A 22,504-nucleotide genomic window follows, 5' to 3' on the forward strand; every position below is an offset into this window, starting at 1 on the left:
TTCCATGACACTTGTTGGTGCTCATATTAGTGTCTTCAGTGGGTACATGGGTCAAATGCATGCAAATGTACTACACAGCACACAAAATGTAGTGTAAAATTCATTAAAAATGTCAACAAACGGCCCTAGATGGTGGCATGTTGTCTTCTGTGTTTTTATATCTGAACACAGCCCTGAACATTTGGAGTTTATTAAGATTTGAATTAATGGCGCCACCTGTGGATTAATAAAAGCACACGCATTTCACTTTGGCAGAGAGGAAAGGGTTTTTTTGGGGGGTTTTTTTAATGGTGAGGAAAGGAAAATGTTCCCCTTTCAGATCCACCTTCTGGTCGGTTGGTTGGTGTGCATGAGGTCATGTGTGGTTTTCTCAAATGGAAACCTAACATTAATTTAACATCAAAAACAGACCTAAGGCTTACATCAGTGATTTTCTGTCCTCTTCAGAAAATGATATTTTTAATAAATTGAAGCAAATTACAGACTTAATCTTAAATCTTAGCATAAGTTTATAAATGTAGAATACACAATCGAAATCATGATTAAACTTATGTGGAAATCATTAAGTCATGAAGGGATAAGCTGCTGTAAGAAAACAAAACAGACAAAAAAAATCCCTTTAGGTGTCTCAGCCAAGGCCATGGGAAGCAGGGGTACTGAGGATCCTGCAGCACATCCTGGATTCTCTGTTATTTTTATTTACTTTCCATTTAAATTCTATTAGTTTAAGAAAGTTTTAGTAGTGTATGGTGTGTGTGTATCTTGCATAGGTTAAGTTGTGTCCCTGACCACAGATTAGTGACTGCACATGAAAATGGCTATGCAAAACTGAATTTCCCATGAAACATCGTTAGAATCAGCATGCTGCTCCTACAGTACTCACGAAGACAGCCCAAGGAGGTTGGCTATTTCTTTGCTTCAAGGGAGCAGAAAACCAACCTAGAAACTAGACATGATGAAAAGTATGTGGCTGGAAACATACTTTTGGGGTTTGGGTAATATTTGAAATTATTGAGAATATTTGAGGCCTTCCGTGCTCTGCCACAATAAATTAACCAAACATCACCTGTTATTAAGTATTAGTTGGATCCGATGCGTTTCCTTGGCCTGTAAATTGAGCATGGCCGGATCGACAAGATATTTATGTGGCTTTCATAAGAGCCAGCTCAGAGCTGCTATTGGCTGTTACTATTCTGTGGGTAAATCATGGCGTGCTTGTTATCTGGTTACCACTGGTTTTGAAAGGAAATGAGTGTTTGAGGCAGTTGTGATAAAGAGTGAGGCTTAGGTGCAGTGTTGTCTTTGCTGTCTGGATGGTTACAGGTTTATTAATGTTTTCTGTATAAATCTGGCTTTCATCTCGCAGCCGTTCTGTATGATTTTTGTTGGGTTTTTTTTTACTTTATTTTAAAGGCAATCGTCATATTAGGTAACATGGTAACCAAAGTACATTTTACAACATATATAATTTATACAGCTCTTATCTAACTGCTGATGATACTACCCTACCCAACTCATAGTACCATCCCCACAGCTATGACCTCAGCACATAAGAGATAGATCCTTTCGAGGTCTTGCTGGACCCTTTATCAAAATTTGGGAAATACTTAATGAATGACACGATTATACTCATTAGTGGCACTTTCGAGTTAAAATAGTGCATGGCGGCTGCTATCATGAATGACACAAGTCCTAATCGGCACTAATCGCGCTTGATAACGAAGAGCATGCACCCGAAATGTTCGCAATACTTAACAGAGAGATACAGACAAAAAGCCCACTAATTAGCGCGGAAAGTCATGTGAATGCCAGCACAGCAACGTACCTAGCAGTCAGTCCGCCTCCCTTCATTTGAGAGAAGAGACCGCCTACCAATAAAAACCGAACCTTCTCTCCCAATCCAGACAAAGGGGACGACGGATCCGCGGCGGCGCGCACTGAGCCTGAGCATCTCAGCACCTTGGATTGATCCGACGCGCAAGAACGCACCGGCACACACGCGAGCACGCCCTCCAGATCTACCTGAAACCTCCACGCCAGTTAATTGTCATTGTTGAAGGGCGAGAAAAGGGAGATTGAACCCCGATTTTATTCGCAGCCTCGCCGTGTTCCCATGATGTCATACCTGTGGATTCTGCTATTAGGAAGCCTGCTGGCTACGCACGCCAAGGCACAAGGTAATAATTTGTTTCCAGTTAATTCAGCGCATTCTTCAGCAGAGCATTTCATGTGTTAGTGTGCATGGTGGCTTCTATCTATCTTTTTATCTGTGCATCTATCTGTCTATCTATTTATCCATCTATGTCTGTCTCTCCCCCCGTCTGTCTGTCTGTATGTCTGACTAACTGACTGTGCTGGTCATTATCTCACTGCCTCCATTTCTCCCCCCACCTTTACTCCCCTCTGGCTCTCACCTGTCTTTCTCCTTTTCTGTCTTTTTCTCTCCTCTTGCCTTTGCTTGTGTGAGCACAATTACCACTGTGCCTTTTGCCCGAATCCCTGTCATGTTTCAATTCAATTAACCTTTAGCTGATTAAAAAAAAATCTATGTTATTATTGTTATTATCAGTTCTGGCTAAGCGAATGAAAAGCCCTCCATCTTTATTACTATATTGGGGTTCCAGCTTTGTTTCCCAGACATCATCATTAAAAAAAGGTGTGTCTTGTCATGTGGCCATTTCTTTTTGGACTGGAGTTTGGGTCCATAGGGGTGTGGTGGTTCCATTGTTGTTACATAAATAATTATAATTGATTCCCGTTTCCCTGTTTCTGTTTCAATGTGTTATTGAGCCACATCTATTCTTTTCCTCTGCATCTCTCGTTCTTCGTGTTTTCTCTCTCCTCTTCCTTTCCCTTCTCCTTCAGCTGGCCCATGGGCCTCTGCCCTTCCCTGCGGCACATGCAATGATTCCAGATTGTTTAAATGTGCAGTAAAACTCACAGGAATAGAAAGAAGCATTGAGAAAAACACATAAAGTGAGGAAAAACTAAAGAGAAAAGTGGACAGCTGTTGGCAAAAGATAAAGGAACAATGTAGCTGATTGAGAGGGAAAACAAGGATACACAAGCATGGAAAAAGTGAGACAAATTCGTTTTATTATCCTTATGCAAAAAAATTCAGTTGGACGTTGGTGCGCATGGATGCAATCTGGCAAAATCTCACTCTACCGGTTATCACCAGATAAACCATCAGAGAGGAACCACCTTCACACACACGCACACTCTCTCTCTCTCTCACACACACACACACACACACACACACACACACACACACACACACACACACACACACACACACACACACAAACAGACAGACAGAGAAAGAGAGCGCTTTTTTCCCTTCTCTTTTCACACACATTGCCCATAATTGCAGAAGTTTAATGTGATTTTAAACTCAGTAGATGTTGGACTACTCAATCACAGAAAATCTCAATGGGTGTGTTTGCTGACTTGCATATGTGTGCACACCAATTCTTAGTCACACCAAAAAAGATGGGGCGCTAGCTCAGCTGTATATGTGCACATCAGTTATAGTGCGATTTATAGAGTTGAATGATAGGGAGTGTCAGTAACTAGATCCAGCACCAGCTGTAGACAACACCCATCTACAGAACTAGTCTCAGCGCCTTACGCTTCCCGGGGGCCCTTAGCATCTGTGTGCGTATGTGTAGGTGGGAGTGGGGTAGAAGTTTAATGTACAGAACATGTGGGAGTATGGGTGTGCTTTATTTATCGGTGTGCACAATTCAGCTAGGGAACATGTGTTTGCCTTAGAAACAAATAAAAGAAAAAAGAGCTGTGATGTGAGCCAGGTGTGTGTGTGTGTGTGTGTGTGTGTGTGTGTGTGTGTGTGTGTGTGTGTGTGTGTGTGTGTGCAGACTTGTCTGTGTTTACACCTTCAACTGCTAGCACATAAATCATTCTTTCGGTGGATAAGGGAAACCCACACCCATGCACACAAACACTCCACACATGCATTATCTCTATGGGGGCATTGTTAAGACACATGATTGGGGTAAACACAGCACTTTCTATCCCATAGAAACACAACAGAACCATACCTGTGTCACCTGGCACACATGCACAAATGAGTTCATGTGTATTTTTACAAGGCAGGGCATGCACACGCATTATTACTCATTCAGCTACACACAGGAAATCGCACAAAATCTCATGGTAGGAACCAGAAAAGCTCGAGAGTAATGTTCTTTTTTACTTCATGGTGCTGGTAACGTGTTTCAGATTCCAATTTATGTAATGCACTGTCCTGTGTGTTACATAACTAAAACTCCATTAAAAACACCTTTACTCTTCTTCAGTTTCCAAAACAAACAAAAAGAGAACGTAATAGGAATTAAAACAAATTCAGCTTTTTATTGTCAGGCTTGCTAGGGCGTAATATAAAATGCCAAGATAAGGAGTTCCATCACTGGACATATCCACATACTAGTATAATTCCCAACTGTCCATGTTATTTATCTTTCTACGATAAGATAACATAAGATAAGTTTATTAGTCATTTCTTTACAAGACGTTTTTCACAGTATATAGATTGCTATCTTTGATGTGGCAAATGTTTATACTAGTCCCCTTTCCTGAAAACATTGAAACTAGTTAACATGCTGTAAACTACAGAAACATCATTATTTAACACAGTATATTAATTGTTCATAAGAACCACACCTCTTTGTGGCATTCTTTGCAATCACATATATTTAAGTGGAATTTCCTTTTAATTAAAGTTCGTACCTTATTTCCCAAGAACCACTTTTCCTGGTTCCTTGTCATGACAGTTCTGTCTCTCTCTTTTTTTTTAAAGCATGTTGATTTATGCCAGAGTGCCACCATGACAAAGCTGATGCCCATATCAGTTTGCTATCCTAAGTGCTATATTACAATTTCATCTTGGTTGAATTATATAGGCGAGGTACAGCATACTTCAGGATGAACTCTTACATTTTGGCATAGATCCAGAAGGCTGTTATCAATCACTCTTCTTTCTAGATACATGTCATATAAAAAAGTAGTAAAGCAAACTGCCGGTTATGTAACACGGAAAGGTGAAGATGGACTCGAAATGAGCTGTGTGGAAAGATGCTTATAAAATTTCTCTCACGGAGCTAGAAGTTGCCAGGAGTTATAGGCAGAAATATGTCTTTTCCAAGAGTCGTCCTTTTCAGGAGAGCAGCTAGAAATAATCAATTAACTGCCTGCTCATTGCCAGTATATTATTTGATATAAATGTAGTTGGCAGTTGAATGATTAAGTAATAATTCACTTATATCTAAAATGTTGAATACTTGCCATTTGTAGCTGCACAGATATTCAAAACAAGACATTTGATCATGTCACTCGGGCTGTATGAAATTATATCAGGCATTTCCCACATCTGCTTTCATTCTACCCAATTAAATTAGTCAGTATTTGAAAAAAATCAATCAGCAGTCTAATCAATAATAATAATAAAATTAATAGTGGCGGCATTCATTTCCAGCGACGGCATAAACCCAACAAGACAAGTTCTCTTTATTACACTTTAATTTTTGTTAATTAATGAGCTTCTAGGTGCTGTTAGAGAGATTTTTCCGCCAGTCTAATTGATAGTAAGATACGTTCCCACATGGGTGAACTGGTTTAACTTAGGAACTTCTTTCTCAGGGAATATTTTTGCAGTTTAGCACAGTTGTTTTGCGCCACACAATAGCGTGCGGCCATGTCAGAGACACAGATGACTCATCAGCCTCAAGGGAAAGTAGCGACAATGAAAGAGAGAGAGAGTCAAGACTTGGTGAAATGGAAGGGGCGATAGGGAAGGCAAGGAGTGAGAGCGCTTGGGATGTGCAACAGTTGGCTTCACTGCTGTGCTAACACAAAACAGGGCTCCCCTTACTCAGAGAGGGTGAATGGGAACATGTGTGCACATGAACTTCACACGTGTGTGAACATGTAGCTGTTTGTATGATAGGGGACAGGAGGGGAGGAGGGAACATTACATGAGTTTGTATGTATGCATGTAAGTGTTGCTGGACTGGGCAATGCTTATGGGAGAGGTAGTTAAACGAGGAAGTGGCAAACTAATAGATGGGAACAGAATGTTCTATGAAGAAGGAGTTTGCATAGAGGGGTAGCCTCTACACACTCATAAACACAAACACACATGCACAAGAACTGGGGGAATTATATTTTATCCTCATGTCTCATGCACACTGCGTTCTCACACAAATAGAGACTCATTATTAGAGTTAATGGTTTGAGAGATTATTAATAAGATTGTGGCAGAAGGTTACTGACAGCTGTCTAAGGAACAGTTTGATGAATGTAGTGTTTTTTCTGTGCCTCACCATAGGTGTTCTGGTGAGACTCATCAACTTCAATCTTAACTGTGTTCCACCCCATTAGCCTGAAGTGGCATGCTACAGCACATCTTTGCTGAAGACAGTAATTTCCAAAGAACTGATTAAGATAGTGAAATTGATACATACCACACATATCCATGCGCACAATGTATGGAAACTGATTAATGTTTGTTAAACTGGTGCAGTGATATTCAGTGGAACAAAGAGATTTTTTTCTATGATGGTTTCAGGAGCCATGCAGTGGTGCATGAGAGTTTGCATGTCAAATATTCATGCTGCAGTGTGTGTGTGCACTTGCTTTTGTTTGTGTGTGTGATTTTTTTTTCCTGCAATATGAATGTATATTTGTGTGGATGAATGGATTCAGGGTGTAGCCAGTACTTGTTACCACTAAAAGATTTTCACCCCGATGGAAATACTTTAGATGTGTTGCTGCTCTCCCATTGTGATACAATCTCACTTGGCAAGCCCCGTGATTCTTTATTGAAAATCCACCCTGCAATGAATAGCTCTTAAAAAAGTGGTAGAGGTATTTGATTACATTTTTTAATCAGTCCTGCCTTAATATTGGGTGTTTTGTGAAAGAAGATCTGCTCAGATAAACCAGCATCAGGGTGCTGCTGACGTCAGCAAGCAAAGAACAATCAAGCCAGAGCTCACTTTACTGCTTGAGCTTGTCACATGCGACGGGGGAATGTCACAGGCGTACACGCACACATTGCTTGTCACACACAGACTGACAAAGAGCACATCTCTGTCATTTTCTCATTAGCACAGAGTTGCAATGCCAGTGCTGAGGTTAAGACTGCATTTGATGTGGAAGCAGGTCACAAGTGATCGATGTGTATGTGAAGCAGGTTTTTTTCGTTTGTTTTTGGCTGGATCGGTAGCATCAGGCACCAATCAGGCCAGGGTGTGGTTCTAAGTTTATGTATGTGTCATCTTAAACACCACTCAGATGACTTTAATGACTTAGAGGAGCAACAGATGGAAGGCGATTAAGGCGTGCTGCTTTTTAATAATCAGCGGTTACACAAATCATGCCAAAATTTTAGTAGAAACTTTATTATCTATATTGTTATATTAGAAACCAATGCGATATTCCTTGCATTGGTTTTCAAACAGAAAAGGTACAAAATAGGGAATTGTATCATCGGGAAGTTCTATGGGTTCAAAAGCATGGAAAAATATTCTTTGAGACACTGAGGTGGACTTTGAGTTGCCATGTCTGCCTTTTTTGTTTGATTAAAAAAGCTTGTTGTACAGGTTCTGCCAGCTGTGGCACCATGAATTGGCTTTTTCCCATCTGTTTCCAACTGATTGTCAGTATGTAATCCCACACTGTATTATTCTCTGACTTGCGTCTTTCACTTAACTTTGTGCAGATGATATAATCCCAACAGTAGAGCCATCTATTGAAACTCCCACATCTAAAGCAGATGTAGAGGTCATCGACCAGCATAACCTTGGGGAGGTGGTCACTGCAACTGAGGTGAGAAGTTGAGATATTTTGTTTGAACTGTTCAGTCCTGGGTCCCTGTCAGCCGTTTGAAAATCTCACCTAGTGTTACATAGACCGTTGCTTATTTAAATAAAATGTTGTGCCAAACAGGAAGTATTGCAGCCTGAGCCCACTGCTGACCCTGAGGCTGAATTAATCCAAGAAGCAAATGCTGCAGATGTAAGCACAGAGCCAGTGCCTACAGATGCTCCTGCAGGGGAGGAGGGTCAATCAGCGAGTCCTACGACTGGAGAAACAGAACCAGTTATTTCTGACGCGCCTACAACTACACAAGGTGATTAATAGAATTGCATATATGCACATTTAAAGCAATAATGAAACATGGTGCTTTTGTTTCTCTTTTTTTGTTAGATAAATAAACTGCTGTCAGTTTCCTCACTTTTTAATACTTGGCATTCATACTACACTGTTGTTTTTATTCTTTCTTCTTTTTTTTTTACCTCTCTGCTGTAAAATGTTTCAGGTAGTTAATATCTCACAGCAAAGCTGCAGTTTATTAAAAATAAAATTCTTCATTCTTCATTGCAGCAAAAAGCAGGTTCAACTTTTGCACTATTACATCAAAAAAAATGATGTAACTTTGAAGGAATGGCTATTATAATGTAAAATGTTTCTTACATGTCTTTCTTGTATTGTTTTTAACTGTGCAGCAAAACAAGCCCTAAAAGCCCATGCCACAGAATGTGGTAATTGGGCTATAAAAGGAAAAATCAGTGAACTAATGCTTCGCTACTTCTGTTTCACTTCTATCCATGGCCAGCTGCTGATTCTGAGGATGACACTCCAGAAGCTACGCAAACAGCAGTTAATGAGGAGGCGCAACCCACCACAAATGCGAATACAACACCTGCTCAAGACGAGGTTAATACCATTTTTTTAAAAGTAAAACTTCTTATTCACACCTATTAAGGTTTGTATTTTACAGATGTCATTAATAGGTTGCTATGATAGTGAGTAAATGTGTCCTGTACTATGGGTTCATATGTGTTATAATATTTTTTTAATAGAGTGGACTTCATGACATCATAACAACAGTAGGTCTAGAAGCCAATGAGGAGGCACCAACTGATCCATCTGCTAATGAAGAGTCATCCACAGATGATTTCACAACCACAGATGAAACTGTCACTATAAGTAAGTAAAGATATTCAAGTACATATTTTGCACACTCTTGTACATGCATTCATGAATATGGAAAATGCACCTGAGTTTTGAAAATGAGTATGTGCTAAGACCACAGAGAAAAAGTTGTAAACAGAGCCAAGCACATGTATTCTGTAGATGAGGCCATCTCTTGAGTGTCTTTTATGATGGGATATTACACAAACTTCTTAGTAAAACGTCACCTGCTGTCCCTTGTTTCCAGTATAAGCATGTATTTTGTGTGACAGTAGAACTGCAAGTCATAACAAGTAGTATAAAGAGACCTTTATATGCCTCATATATACACAAATAATAGCATACAGACAATAAACATACCTGTATTTTCCCTTTGCAAATGCAGGTCGGTTATTATTTGGCATTATGACTCCTTCTTCTTTTGATCATATAACCTCTAAACAAGACCTAAAAACATTTTATTTTCCTTAAATTCAGTTATATGAAATACACAGAAGCTTGCAAGTTAAGCTGATGTTCAGAAATGTTCATTTACAGCATTTTAAATAATTACAGAAACGACAGATGAGGATCTGCATAGCTTGAAAATCATTTGAGCAGAAACATTTTTTAGAGCTTTCTTAAGATGATCAGTTGAATCTTGGGGTTTTCCCATAATCTCTGAATATACGGCAGCGCTGCCTGTCCCTGAGCAAAGACTTCAAATCAAACAGATCTGAAGAATGCCTTTCATTCTTGCAGTTTTGTTTTCTAGATTTTGGCCATAACTACATATTTTAAATTTGAGATTCGATCTCAACTGAGAGATTCTTTGATTCTGGGACTAATAAAATTACTCCTGACAGAACTTTTGCATTGTCACTCATTAAAAAATATGTACATGCTGTAATGCTTTTTTGAGGTGTAATGTACTCTATATTTTTTTCTGCAACTCCCTGTTTTCTGAACAAAATAATCCATCTGTGCCTTTCTATCAGGAAATACAATTCCCTTAGGAAGGTTCTAAGGTGGGATTTTGGCTTGGCTGATTTTATCTTCCAAATTATGAATGTCATGAGCCTGCCAAATGACCCGAGTAAAGGTTTATGAAAATAGAAGTGTCTCCCTTAATTTATTTCTATTTATCTTATAACACCCTCTTTCTCAAACTGGAGTTTGTGCTCTTTCATACTAAATGTTATGCTGACCTCATGTCAGTATGTCCTATTCTAAGGTTATGTTTGGCTTTACCTTTTTTTAGACAGAGACATTGTGCTTTAGCTTAGCTTGTCCCTAGAAGTGCAAGCACTGAGATGGGAAAGGAAGTTAGTAATTTGGACCAATTACCCTGGAAGAACTATTCAGACAAGAAGAAAAGATGTGGGGGTCAGAATGAGAGTAATGTAGGTTTGTTATTTAACATCCATCCTATCAATAAATTATTTTGGTATTTTAATTGCATTTGTTTTCATGATGTTATTAACAGAAAGAATAGGTCCCTAGAAAATAGGTCACTGAGGTTTCTATCAGTGATAAATTAATGCGGTGATCACACCCCACCCTGCCCTGGCCAGCCTAACACTATACACTGAGTCCCACATGTTATTTAAGTCAATTGGGTTTTCCTCAATAAATATATAGTAGGGTAAGGTTTTGTTCGTGACAGACAATATCCCTTAATCTAAGTCAACATTGGTTCACAAGATCACAGTTACACCCTTGGAGCTGGCTGTGTTTCAGTATTTCAGTACTGAGAACACCTCTGCAGGGCATTCACGAGGGTCATGAGGGACTGAGAACAGAGTGTTACAGTGTGTTACATGTGTTTCAATATGTTTTGGCATTATCTAGATAAAATTCCTGTACAGTGATTGATTTTGTGTTTCTGTTTATGTATGTATGTATGTATTTATTTATTTGTTTGTTTATTTACCAGATCCAGGGTTTAACATTGAGAAGACGTCAATTGCAGAGCAGGAAACACATGGTCAGTAATTGCTCATAATAATTGCTGTTGAGTTTATTGTTGCTATTGATAAAAAAAAATGGAGATGCACAGAAGTACCTGTCCAATACAGCACGAACAGATACTGATGGAGATTTAGCCTAAAGTGTAGTTTTGACTGAAAACTTCAAATCAGTACAATCTATGCGATGCAAAGAGAGTAGCATTGTTTACCACAGTGACTGTAGATTTTAAGGATCAGCTGTTATGACCCCATCGACATGGAGGGCTACATGCTTTTTATTTCAGTGTTTTCACAAACACATTGGCAAGATTGATTGACTGACAAACAGGCTTATTGATTGATTGATTGATTGATTGATTCATTTATTTATTCATTGTTTTACTGTATACAGTGTTAAACCAGGAAACTCCCGTGAAGAGCAGGATGGGACCACGGCAGAATTCAGGTAATAATAATAATAATAATAATAATGGATTGGATTTATATAGCGCTTTTCAAGGCACCCAAAGCGCTTTACAATGCTACTATTCATTCACTCTCACATTCACACACTGGTGGAAGCAGCTACGGTTGTAGCCACAGCTGCCCTGGGGCCGACTGACGGAAGCGAGGCTGCCATATTGCGCCATCGGCCCCTCTGCCCAACACCCGGGGATCGAACCGGCGACCTTCCGGTTACAGATGCGCTTCCCATCTGTAACCGGAAGTTGGGAAGTTGGGAAGTTATTGCTCATAATAATTTCAATTCAGTTTAGTGTCGTAACCAATAACCATCTCTTAGGGATCAACTGTCATGGCCCCATCGACATGGAGGGCTACATGCTTTTTGCTTCAATGTTTTTAAAAACACATTGGCAAGATTGATTGACTAACAGGCTTATTGATTGTCTAATTTATTGATTGATTGATTGATTAATTCATTCATTTATTCATCCATTTATTGACTATTTTACTATATACAGGGTTAAACCAGGAAAGTCCCGTGGAGAAGAGGGTGGTAGCACACCAGGAGTTAGGTGGTTAGTAATTGCTCATAACAATTAAAATTCAGTTTATTCTTGTAACCAATAACCGAAAATGTCCAGAATAAATAAAGATATGAAACAACACAACCAGTGCAATGAGATTAGCCCTGTTTACGACAGCGACTAGATCTTAGGGATCAACTATGAATAGTTGTATTTGTATATCCAGTTGAGGCTTTTGCCTTAGCTGCCATCATCTAATTATCTATTATTTTTAAGTGGTGAAATTAAAGTCTTAAAGCCATTAAGATGTAAAATATTACAGGGGAAATTAGTGACAAGACTGTTGTCATCTTCATAAAGGTTTAAAAAAAAATAACAAAGTTATTCCTCTACCAAAAATTTTTTAGCACTTGATCACTTGAAAACTGCATCACAGACTGGGGTTTGAGATGGTCCTCTGGTAGCTCTAGAGCCTGGTACAACAGGGCTAATGCACCACATTCACAGTAGGTCTTGAGCAAGGGTTAAATTGGGATTTGAAACTTCTTAGAGTACTTATTATTTGTGAATAGTGGTCAATATTTTAGTGGGTGTTTAGCCTACTGTATAGTACATCTACCACTGAATGTATTCATATTAACACTAATGCATTTCAGTGCAAAATTAGTTCATACTGTTAGCACCTCCTGTACAACATAACCAGCAAGAAGTGTATAAACTATGCATGATATTGTTTAAGACAAACCAAATGCTAATCGTTACTGTGTAGTTAAATGTGACTGAGCTCAAGACGCTGGCAGCTCCCATTTAAATCCAATGAAAGGGGGACAGAAACACCATGTTATAGTGTGTTAGATTTGTGATATGTATTCATAAACATCTGATAAGAAATTCCCATTCCGAGAATAATTTTGCATTTCTTTATTGATCCACGGTATTTGTTAATTTTATTTCATTTATTTTTTTTAGCACCTCTGTCAAACGACGAAAATAAAAGCAAAGATGGTTGGTATTCATTCATAACTATTATGGTTGAATTTATTGTTGTATCCAAACTAAAAATGTCCTGTGTATGTACAAAGTTAGCATTGCAATCAGGGGCTAGTAAGGTGTAGTTTGGTTTTCATAAAACATTCTTCTCATTCCTCTTGTCTCTCTATTGGAAGAAGGCTGTCGGTTCAGTGCCTTGCTCCCATGACAAGGTGCTGAACTGACTTGTTTTACAAAAGCTTAATCACTAACCTTGCGGCAATATGACAGAAATGTGGGAACAGCAGATTTTCCTGAAGCAGCTTCTCAGTTCCCTCCTGAAATGTGAAAACTCAAAAGTAGTATAATCATTTATATACTTGCGAAGGGTGAAAGACTCCTCTTTAGTACTCTGTTATTAGCAGCTTCTTCAAGTCGAAGCAAGTAAAGGGCAAGGATGATGTCACAGACATATACAGACAGGCAGTGCAGAAGGAGATAACAGGGTTGTTTGAGTGTGGATAAAATCAAAGATCAGGTTGTGAAAGAGCTGGAGAAAGTGTTTGTCTCTCTCTCGCTCTCTCTCTGTGAGATATTTTATCGCTCTGATGCTATAAAAGTATCTTTGCCATCTTTGTAACTGTACATAAGGGATGTTTCATACAATCTTGTGTATGCATGAGCGTGTGTGTGTGTTTGTACAGTCTAGTTAGGACAGAAACTTTAGAACTCTTAATGCCCCTGAGGTTACAAGTCACTGTAAAGAGAATAATCTCACCTTTCTTCTTTTTTTCCACTTTGTCATTTCAGCAACAATGCTTTACATGCATCATTAGAGCATTTAAATAATACCTTCTCTCTCCTTTCTTGTCTTTCTGTCTCTCTTTAGTGCCTGCTTTGGGTGCCTCAGGGAGTGATGGTAAGGATTTAATTTTTTCTGTTTGTCTTTGAGATCAAAAATACGCATGATAGCAAAATATTACAGTGCAAATCCTAGTCAAATACCGTACATAGGATCGTAGCCGCAGCAGCACAAATAGGCCCAATGTGGTTCTGAAACAGACAGGATATTACTGGCATGCCTTTGTCAATGCAAACAGGATACAAGAGTCACAGAGAAATGCCTCTCTCTCGTGTTTGAAGCAGGTCTTTAGGGGTGTGTCACATCGAATTTTATTGGAAATAACAGTAGAATTAAATGTTCATATCAAAGCAGATGAAAGGATACAAACAGTTTACCATGAACAACTGAATGTGATGTTGTTGTGTTGCTAACTTTTTGTGTGTTCTCTCTTCTTTACAGCAGATCAACAGCCCCAAAGTGAGTTCTCTCCTCTGTTTTCCTATTTTAAAGTAACAATCCACGTGTGCCACAAACCTACATGTAACTTAGTTGGCTAAGACTCTCAACCTTTCACCATAATCTCTTTCCATATTCACTGATCAAAAATCTATTCAGTTCCCAACCTGCACACATACACATGAGCATTACTCATTTGTAGCATTGCTAAATATTCACTGACTTCTGGGGCTCACAGCGTCCTGAGCACCACTTCTGAGCACAGACTTCAGAAGTGAATCGCTGCTGGGCCAACTATGACTTCACTGTGATGATTATTACCAGAATGTTTTGGTAGCAAATAATTCAAGCCCCACAGCAACACCCTAATTACAACCCCATTATTGATCGGGTCATCTCAGTCACTTTTAATTATAGTCTGTTTACATTGTCTTTCTAACACTACAGTTAAATTTTGGAGTTTTGCCTCTATGCACTGCTCAGTGGATTTTAAATTAAAGAGTCAGACTTTTAATTTTGAATTAGAAACATTTTTATACATAGGTCCTATTTTTAGAGGCTCACAAAGACTGTTTTTATTACTTGGGCGATAATCCTTTGAAGTTAGTGACTGCCTAAAGCCCCGAATCCATGGACATCACCAAATGTCACATTACTTGAGATGCTGTGCTTGGTCTTTACTGAAGCTACTCTCAGTTGCTGCTTTTTTGTGGGTATTTCTGCATTTAGTTCTGTCTTCAGTAACTGAAAATCATGCTCTACTGGGTTGATATCAGGTGACTGACTTGGCCCTATCGAATTTCTTGCCTTGAGAAACTCTTGGGTAGCTTTGCAGTATGCTTTGTGTTTTTATCTATTTGCACTGTGACGGGCTATCTCATCAGTCACATCATCAGTAAATACCAGTGGATCCGTTCCCCTTGGTAGCCATACATGCCTTTGGATCATGAGCGGTTTCTCTTTTACTCCATGCTTTCATAGTACTAGTTCAGCTTTATTTAATCTGTTCCATGTTTGTCCGAACTCTGCAGGCAGTTTTAGATGTTTTCCAGCAAAGCTAATCTGGCATTCTTGTTCTTGAGAATAACCAGGGCTTCACACCTTGTTGTAAATGCTGTGTTCGTGAAGGCATTTCTTGATTGTAGACCTTGAGAAAGGCGCACCTACTTCCTTGAGAGTGTTCTTGACTTGGCTAGATGTTGTAAAGTGTTTTCATTAACCAAGTATAGTGGCTTCGATTGACTGTAACAGGTTGTAATTCCGAAACAGTTAATGCTTTGAAGTCAGCATTTCAATCGCATATTGATTGTTCAATTTAGAATCCATTGTAGTGGTAAAGGGAGGTAAAACTTTAATTATTATGTGTAGTCAAGTAGCTTTGGTAGGTTTGATGGTTAAACCTTCCTTTCAAGTTTAAAAAACATCTAAGAATAATTTTATAAAAGAAGCAAAAGCTGTAGAATCTACCAAATGGATTCAAGGTTTAACTCACAAGTGCCCAAATGTTTAATTACAGGAGCGACTCTAAAACATATTTCGATGATAGTCAGTGTCATTTAGTATTATTTCATGTCAATGCCTCTGTTCAAGAAACAGTTGTGTCCCAGCTGTATGTGATGCGTTTATGCGCATTCATGCTCATACACGTCAGTTTCCACCCACCTTTACTTCCTTTTTCTGACTCACTATACTCTCCGGTTTCATTCCACTTAATTTAACTGACTAATTCCCACTTTTTATTCGTCTCACTTTTCTGACTCATGCCACTCCCTTGCTTTTCTCGCCGTGAGCTCTGGATCTCCTGTCCTCTTTTATTCTTTTTTTTTTCCGAACTTGTCTTTTATGCCTCAACATCAATTTCACCCCTGTAGCGCTGAAAGTCTCGCTGTCGACTCAGGCCACAACAAGACAATAAAAGCCTCGCCTTTAAGTTGGAAACACAACAGCATGAAATCATGTGCCAGATATATGTAGTGTTAGTGTAGCGACCTATTACAATGAGTTTGATGGGGTTACTTAAACCTTTTTGTTTGTTAAAAACATTATTTAGATGCACAATTAATTACATTTACTCACAATTTAGCCAATTTAGTGATGTATGTGCCAGTACCTATACTTGGCGGTGTGCTGTCACACAGCATGAAAACTATTCATTTTGGTGTTGTCATAGTAACTGGGTTACAGGTGCAGACAGATTTCTGTGAATGCTCACTGTGAATGCTGTGGGAAGTTTAAATGACAGACGAATGAAAAGGAATCAGAAAATTCTGGAACGAGATGATGCAGCCTCGCTCTCTCGCTCACACACACACACACACACACACACACACACACGCACACACACACTGTTGCTTGCTCTTCATCTCTCCTTCCCTTCCCCCTGTCTGTCTCACACATACACACATAATTCACACATTATGTCATGTCAGTGAGCTTCTTTACTAAATTGATATTCATTCTTTCAACTGCAAAATGGCACCCAGTGCTGACACTCAGTGTTACAGTTACAGTTGTTATAGATGGATTTTCACAGATCACATTAATGCTCAGACCAATAGGTTTACAGTTCCAGTGGCATGTTCATAGGATACTGCTGAACTTGACTGCACATTCTCTGCTGTTATGACTTATCTTTATTTGTCTCTTTGTTTGTTTGTTGTGCTACAGAGGCCAGCTCAAGCTCTTTAGCAGCAATCCTTAGTGCGATTGTTGTGTCTGCAGTGGGAGCAATCGCTGGATACTTCACCTATCAACAGAAGAAGCTGTGCTTCAAAAATAGACAGGGTAATTATCTGATCCTTTTGTTGCTGGTGGAAAACTAATTAATAATAATAAATCAAAGGGAAAACTCAATTTATACAGTAGCTACCTTAACTGCTGTACGCAAGGTTTGGTATTTGACCAGACAAGAAATTCTTCTTGACCCTCATCAACAATGAATGAAGTGTATGCCAAAATTGTGTTTGTTGTTCAGTTTGGTGCCCACATTAGCAACAGAAGAACTGCTTATGTCCAAGCTCTTTGAAATGAATGCCAACCCCCATCAGAGCTTCAGATCTGTTAAGCTTTAATGACGCTACAAAAGAAAATTATTCATCTTTTATCTGAATCTCCGCTTTAAATCAAGTTTCATCCTAACTGTGTCCAGTGGGCAAGGTGTGTGTTTGTTACTTGTAGTCCTAAAAGCACGGGTTTTCAAGTTTACCAGTTCTTTTAAATTCAGCTTTTGGCTCCCTTTCATGAACTGTTGTCAGTGACATACGACTCACACCATCCTCGCATCCTGCATCCTATTACTGCCAGTTCAGCAAAGTTTTCATTTGCAGTCAACATGAGTAATAGGGCATCCACTTATAGCAGTGCAGGCCAGTAGTCAGATTCAAAGTAACTCTTATAATTTGAGCATTTAGAGTAATAGACAATATGTGTTTTTAATTTGATTAAACATATTTAGACATGCAGTTTTCCTCTGTAAAGAGCAGAGGTAGTAATTGCAGCTTGTTTCTGCTTCACTAACAATAATTTAAAAGACTTCACGAATAGGTATAAGTTTTCCTCTGTGACACAAAAAATAAGAAACTAATTTTCATGGTTTGGATAATATGCAATTACCCCAAGAAATCAAGATCCTTAGAAATTCACACTTCTGTACAGCTGGTGAAGCAGTTTCACACTGAAGGAAGATGAACGCTTTTCCTCATATTTGAGAGAAGGGACGCAATAACTTGATGCTAATTAGTAGAAACATTATTAAGCTAAATCATAGACTGTATACAAAGGATGGGCATATCCACCATGATGTCACAGATTCACAGATTGCGAATCTTAATTTTGAAACCTCAACTTTAATAGTATAGCTGTATAGCTGTATAGGAGTTCTGCATTTTGATCTTGATTAACTTGGGTCCAGTTCAGTTGTTTGAGTCAGCGAAAGTGAAGCCTAGCAGACAGGCGGTAATACAGTAGTGCTCACAAAGCTGTCCTTTTTCATGCAAACTATAAGCCTTGTGGGGATCTATGAGCATATATTCACTTTTAATTGTAGCCTTAAGGAATTGCAATTTTTTTGGGCAATTGCATGTTGGCTTCATTTTTTCTGCTCTGGAGGTTGTTGCTTAAATACTTGCGAAATTCAACTTGGCAGTACAACCTTGCAATTGAGCAATGAGTTCCCACGTTTGTTTTATTCGCTTTTCTCTGACTGTCAATCTTTGTGACTAGAAGCAGACCCTGAGGCTCCACACAAAGCTGATGCAGCAGAGGCTCGGTCAGATCCCCAGGGTATGACAAACACACACACACACACAACGAAAACGCAAAGAACACATTTTTGATATAAATATTCACATGTAATACTTTAAACGTGTTAACCATTAATCTATTTTTTTCCTCCTTTCTTTATTTACAGTTCTTAGCAACCTTCTGAACTCCTCCTAGACCTGAAACGATCACCTTACCGCCTGGGCCAACTACAGTCTAACAAAGTGGCAATCTCACTGTTCGGCTCTGTCCTCTGTAGAGCTAAATTACTGTGAGGCCCCAGAGTAGGGCTGCGTGTTTCAGTCTGAATTTCTATGTCTGTATGTTGCTCTACACGAGCTTGCGTGGATGTGTCTCAGTGTGCGTGTGAATAATATCCGTTCATTCTTGTGTGTGCATAAATGTGGAAAGAAGGAGCTAGAAAAAGATCATGTGATCTTTAGGGCTTTCATTATTGTTAAAAAAATGTATTAAAATAATTGGTCAAACACTCTACTTTAAACCAAATTATTATAATTTTTTTCAGAGTGGCCATTAAAGAGATTTAATCTCAATTTACGTATAACCATAAAATGGATTAATTATATACCTACCTTTTAATTTTATTTATATGGCTACTATTAATTCAATGTAAATACAAAACAGTAACTGAAATCGATGTTGTAGGTGTTTAACTTGTAATTGTTTCTTTGGAATTTTATACAATTTTGCCATTGTTGAACTGCCCGTATGATTTTAAATCATTTAGATAAGACATTTCTTTTTCAATTATATATAGTACAGATGCAGGTTAACTGGATAACAGGGGGACACAGTAGCAAGCATTTTGTGGAGTCTGGTTAGGAGCTGTGGTAAAGGATTTAAAGACGAGTATTCTTGGGATGCGTGGTCAAATGTGTTTAGATGACCACCGATGTCACTGAATGTGTGTGCTTGTTTTCTGATAGGTGAAGGGGCTTGATTTAAAATCCTGTTAAGTGACCGTTTCTCCTCGGTCGGTTGAATACATTAAAAGATGACACAAATCAAATACAGCCTAAGATTCAAGTCATATTAATTTAGTAAATACCAAAAACAAGCCAACAAAAATATATTGTGTAAACTTACTAAAGTACGATGAAGTAAAGTCTAATCCAGTGTTGTTTCTGTAAATGGATGAATGGTCACCTGACATGGACAAATTCAATGGAGGTCATGTAGTAATGTATTAGACTTTGTTCTGATGTAGTATGTGTGTAGTTGTGAAGCAGTCTTTTTTTTTTTCTCTATAGTGCCTTTCACTGACACAGCCTGGCTTGAGCAATCTACAGACACACAGAGAAGATATACAGGGTGACAAATTAAAGGATGGTTTATGCTGCAGGGAGATTTTTTTGTTGCTGTTTCAAATTTCAAATTTCTGAGCTATTCTAAATTTAAAACATTTCACTTTGATGCCTGAAGTCTCTTACAAGATGAAAATACACCCATCCAAATTGCCTGTTTAATTGCTTGGTAAGAATGAAAATAATGGGATCCATAAACTATGGACTTATCAGTCTGAGATCTCCCCCCAGGTCTCCAACAACGTTATCAAAATACATAATGAGGGAATATTTTTTCAGAAGAATATTGTTTTATTCCTCCAATAGTTCCAGAGACATGAACTGGCTTAACACTTTAAACACCCTTAATGCTGGGTCAACCTTTAACTTTTTACCCATCTGTTACTGAGAAGACAAGCAAACCAGTAGGAGGCTATAACAATGAAAGAGTGTTCTGTATTCATTCTTAATCTGTCATTTACGCAATTACATTTTTTAAAATTAAACTGCTCATGCATGTAAAATAATAACACAAACATAACAGCTGCTGTATGTGTGTCCACAGTCGGGCCGTTTGCAGTCTTAGTTATTTTAGCTAATCTTGCAATCTAAACTCTTTCAACCACCTCCGCTGGTGGCAGATGTAAAACTCTTCTCATTGTGTGTCTCTTTATTTGAGCAAGCCAGCTGCTGTAACAGTGTATTTTTATTGTTCATGTATCCACATTACAAACGCCATTCACTTGTGATTTTTTTATAGGAATCCTTTACATTTAGCAGCCGTGCCTCGGAGCCGACAGATTGTCTTTAGTCAGCTTGTTTGCTGTGCTATTTTGTTAATATTATTGTAAAATGCAAAGAATGCAGCGCTACGGCTTTTTTCCAAATGTAGCACACACACAAAAAAATCGTAACTTCTGAATGTCTTTTTTGTTGCCTTGAAGTTTTGTACTTGCCCTGCTCCCTTTAAACTTTGATATATGGCTATAGAGGCTGCATAGTGCTGCAGGTCATGTAATGTGTGTTACTTGTAAAACACCATATAGCTGCAATACAGGACAGAGACTGTTGCTAACAGCCTAGCCTCAAGCTGAGAAATGTTAATAATCTGTGATCAATTCCACTCTACAAACTGTGGGTCAGACGCAGTGTCAGCGATCTGCCTTCTTAACCTGTAATCTGTGACAGACAAAAGCTGTTTTCTCTTGTAACACTGAACTACGTAGATAGTGTATCAGGAGTGACAATGCACAAAAAATACCCACTCAATAATAATAATACAAATAGGACTAGCCACCGATGCCTTCAAAATACAAATTTTTTCTTTAAATGCAGTACTGCCCTGCAGTGAACAAAAGCACTGAAATGTCCTGCGATGCTCTTTTAGATAACTTCCTGTAATGGAGACTCGTACAATAATCCAGAAAAATTCGATATGCGTTGCTTGCACTGAGGACATCATGGTCAACAATACATTTTGCCGAAACACTCTCGGTCAATAATTCAGTCTTATTTATATTATATCAATTCACAACTACAGTCACCTCATGGTGCTTGATCCCAGCAATACAAAGTATCAGAACACAGCATTCAAACCAGAATGTAAACCTTGAGTGTTGTAAACTCATTGGGTCCTGAAGTGCACTTGCCACATAACACTAGGGCATCAATCATGGCACTGACCAGTCCTGCCTTATTCCTTATATGCTCTTGAATATTCCTGATAGGAAAACAAACAATAATGTCATCATAAAAAAACGACACAGCGACACAAGCAGAGATTTTTTTTGTAATCTCAATGGGAGAAGCACGTTCCTATCCTGTATACATCTTGATTTACTACACATATATAGACAATTCATTTGTTCTTCTTCTGACTTCCTGTTTATTTAAATATTCTGTGTGGTTTTTGTGTAGGAACTGTCCTTTTTATTTTTGTCATCTGGCACTTGTGTTCTTCTGGAGTTGTGTAAATAATGTTTGAGGAATCAATTAAACAGTTTTTGTGGGATTTCTTTTTCTTTCATTTTTAGCCACTGTTGATAGACCAGTTCATCACTTTGGTATACATCAAAAACTCTTCAGTGATGTAATGGATTATTGTAGAACGGACATTCAAGGTCACCAGAAGATTAATTGAATTAGCACCATCTAAAGTTATTGTAGTTTGACAATTACTTTGGTTTATGCCAAAATACATTAGTATTTAGATTTCCCATTAGTCAAAGCAGTGTTTGTTTTTATTGCTAATTCTAAAATGTATGTTTTGTTTGTTAATGTGCTCAAATCTAATGGCAAACATGTAGACTGGCCACTTCATCTGGTACACCTGTTAACACAAATTTCTAATCAGCCAATCACATGCTGGAAACTTAATTTATTTAGGAATATAGACATGGTCAACATGACATGCTAAAATTCAGAGTGTCAGAATGTAAAAGAAAGGTGATTTAAGATACCCTTTTGGTGTCAGACAGTCTTGTCTGAGCATTTCAGAAACTCAGAAACACCGCAACCATCTCTAGGGTTTACAGAGAATGGTCCAAAAAAAGAGAAAAGTTCCAATCAGCAGCAGTTCTCTGAGTGAAGATGCATTATTGATGTCAGAGATCATAGGAGAATTGCCAGATTGCTTTGAGGTAATATGAAGGCAACAGTAACTCAGATAACCACTTGTTACAACCAAGCCACACAGAAGAGCATCTCCAAAAGTGCAATTTATCTGCAATTTAACAGCAGAAAAACACACTAGGCGTT

At 38.5% G+C, this 22,504-nt stretch overlaps 1 protein-coding gene across 7 annotated transcripts; it reads left to right on the plus strand.

Moving 5' to 3' along the window:
• The first annotated feature begins 1,880 nt into the window (after positions 1 to 1,880).
• On the plus strand, positions 1,881 to 21,758 carry LOC309690494 (uncharacterized protein). 7 transcript variants are annotated; one of them, XM_082507525.1, is made up of 14 exons: positions 1,881 to 2,177; positions 7,742 to 7,848; positions 7,969 to 8,152; positions 8,639 to 8,739; positions 8,886 to 9,012; positions 10,913 to 10,963; positions 11,338 to 11,391; positions 11,909 to 11,965; positions 12,884 to 12,919; positions 13,773 to 13,802; positions 14,187 to 14,204; positions 16,851 to 16,967; positions 18,408 to 18,464; positions 18,592 to 21,758. In XM_082507525.1, exons 1-14 carry the CDS (start codon positions 2,114 to 2,116, stop codon positions 18,618 to 18,620), a joined length of 1,032 nt encoding a protein of 343 aa, XP_082363651.1. In that variant the 5' UTR covers positions 1,881 to 2,113; the 3' UTR covers positions 18,621 to 21,758. The 7 variants fall into 7 exon arrangements, with proteins under 7 accessions (XP_082363651.1, XP_082363649.1, XP_082363650.1 ...); XM_082507523.1 differs by having other exon boundaries at positions 1,882 to 2,177; positions 18,405 to 18,464; XM_082507524.1 differs by having other exon boundaries at positions 1,882 to 2,177; positions 14,190 to 14,204; positions 18,405 to 18,464.
• Positions 21,759 to 22,504: the final 746 nt, after the last annotated feature.

This window comes from Aulonocara stuartgranti (assembly GCF_965226115.1).
Source record: "Aulonocara stuartgranti genome assembly, chromosome: 16".
Taxonomy (NCBI): domain Eukaryota; kingdom Metazoa; phylum Chordata; class Actinopteri; order Cichliformes; family Cichlidae; genus Aulonocara; species Aulonocara stuartgranti.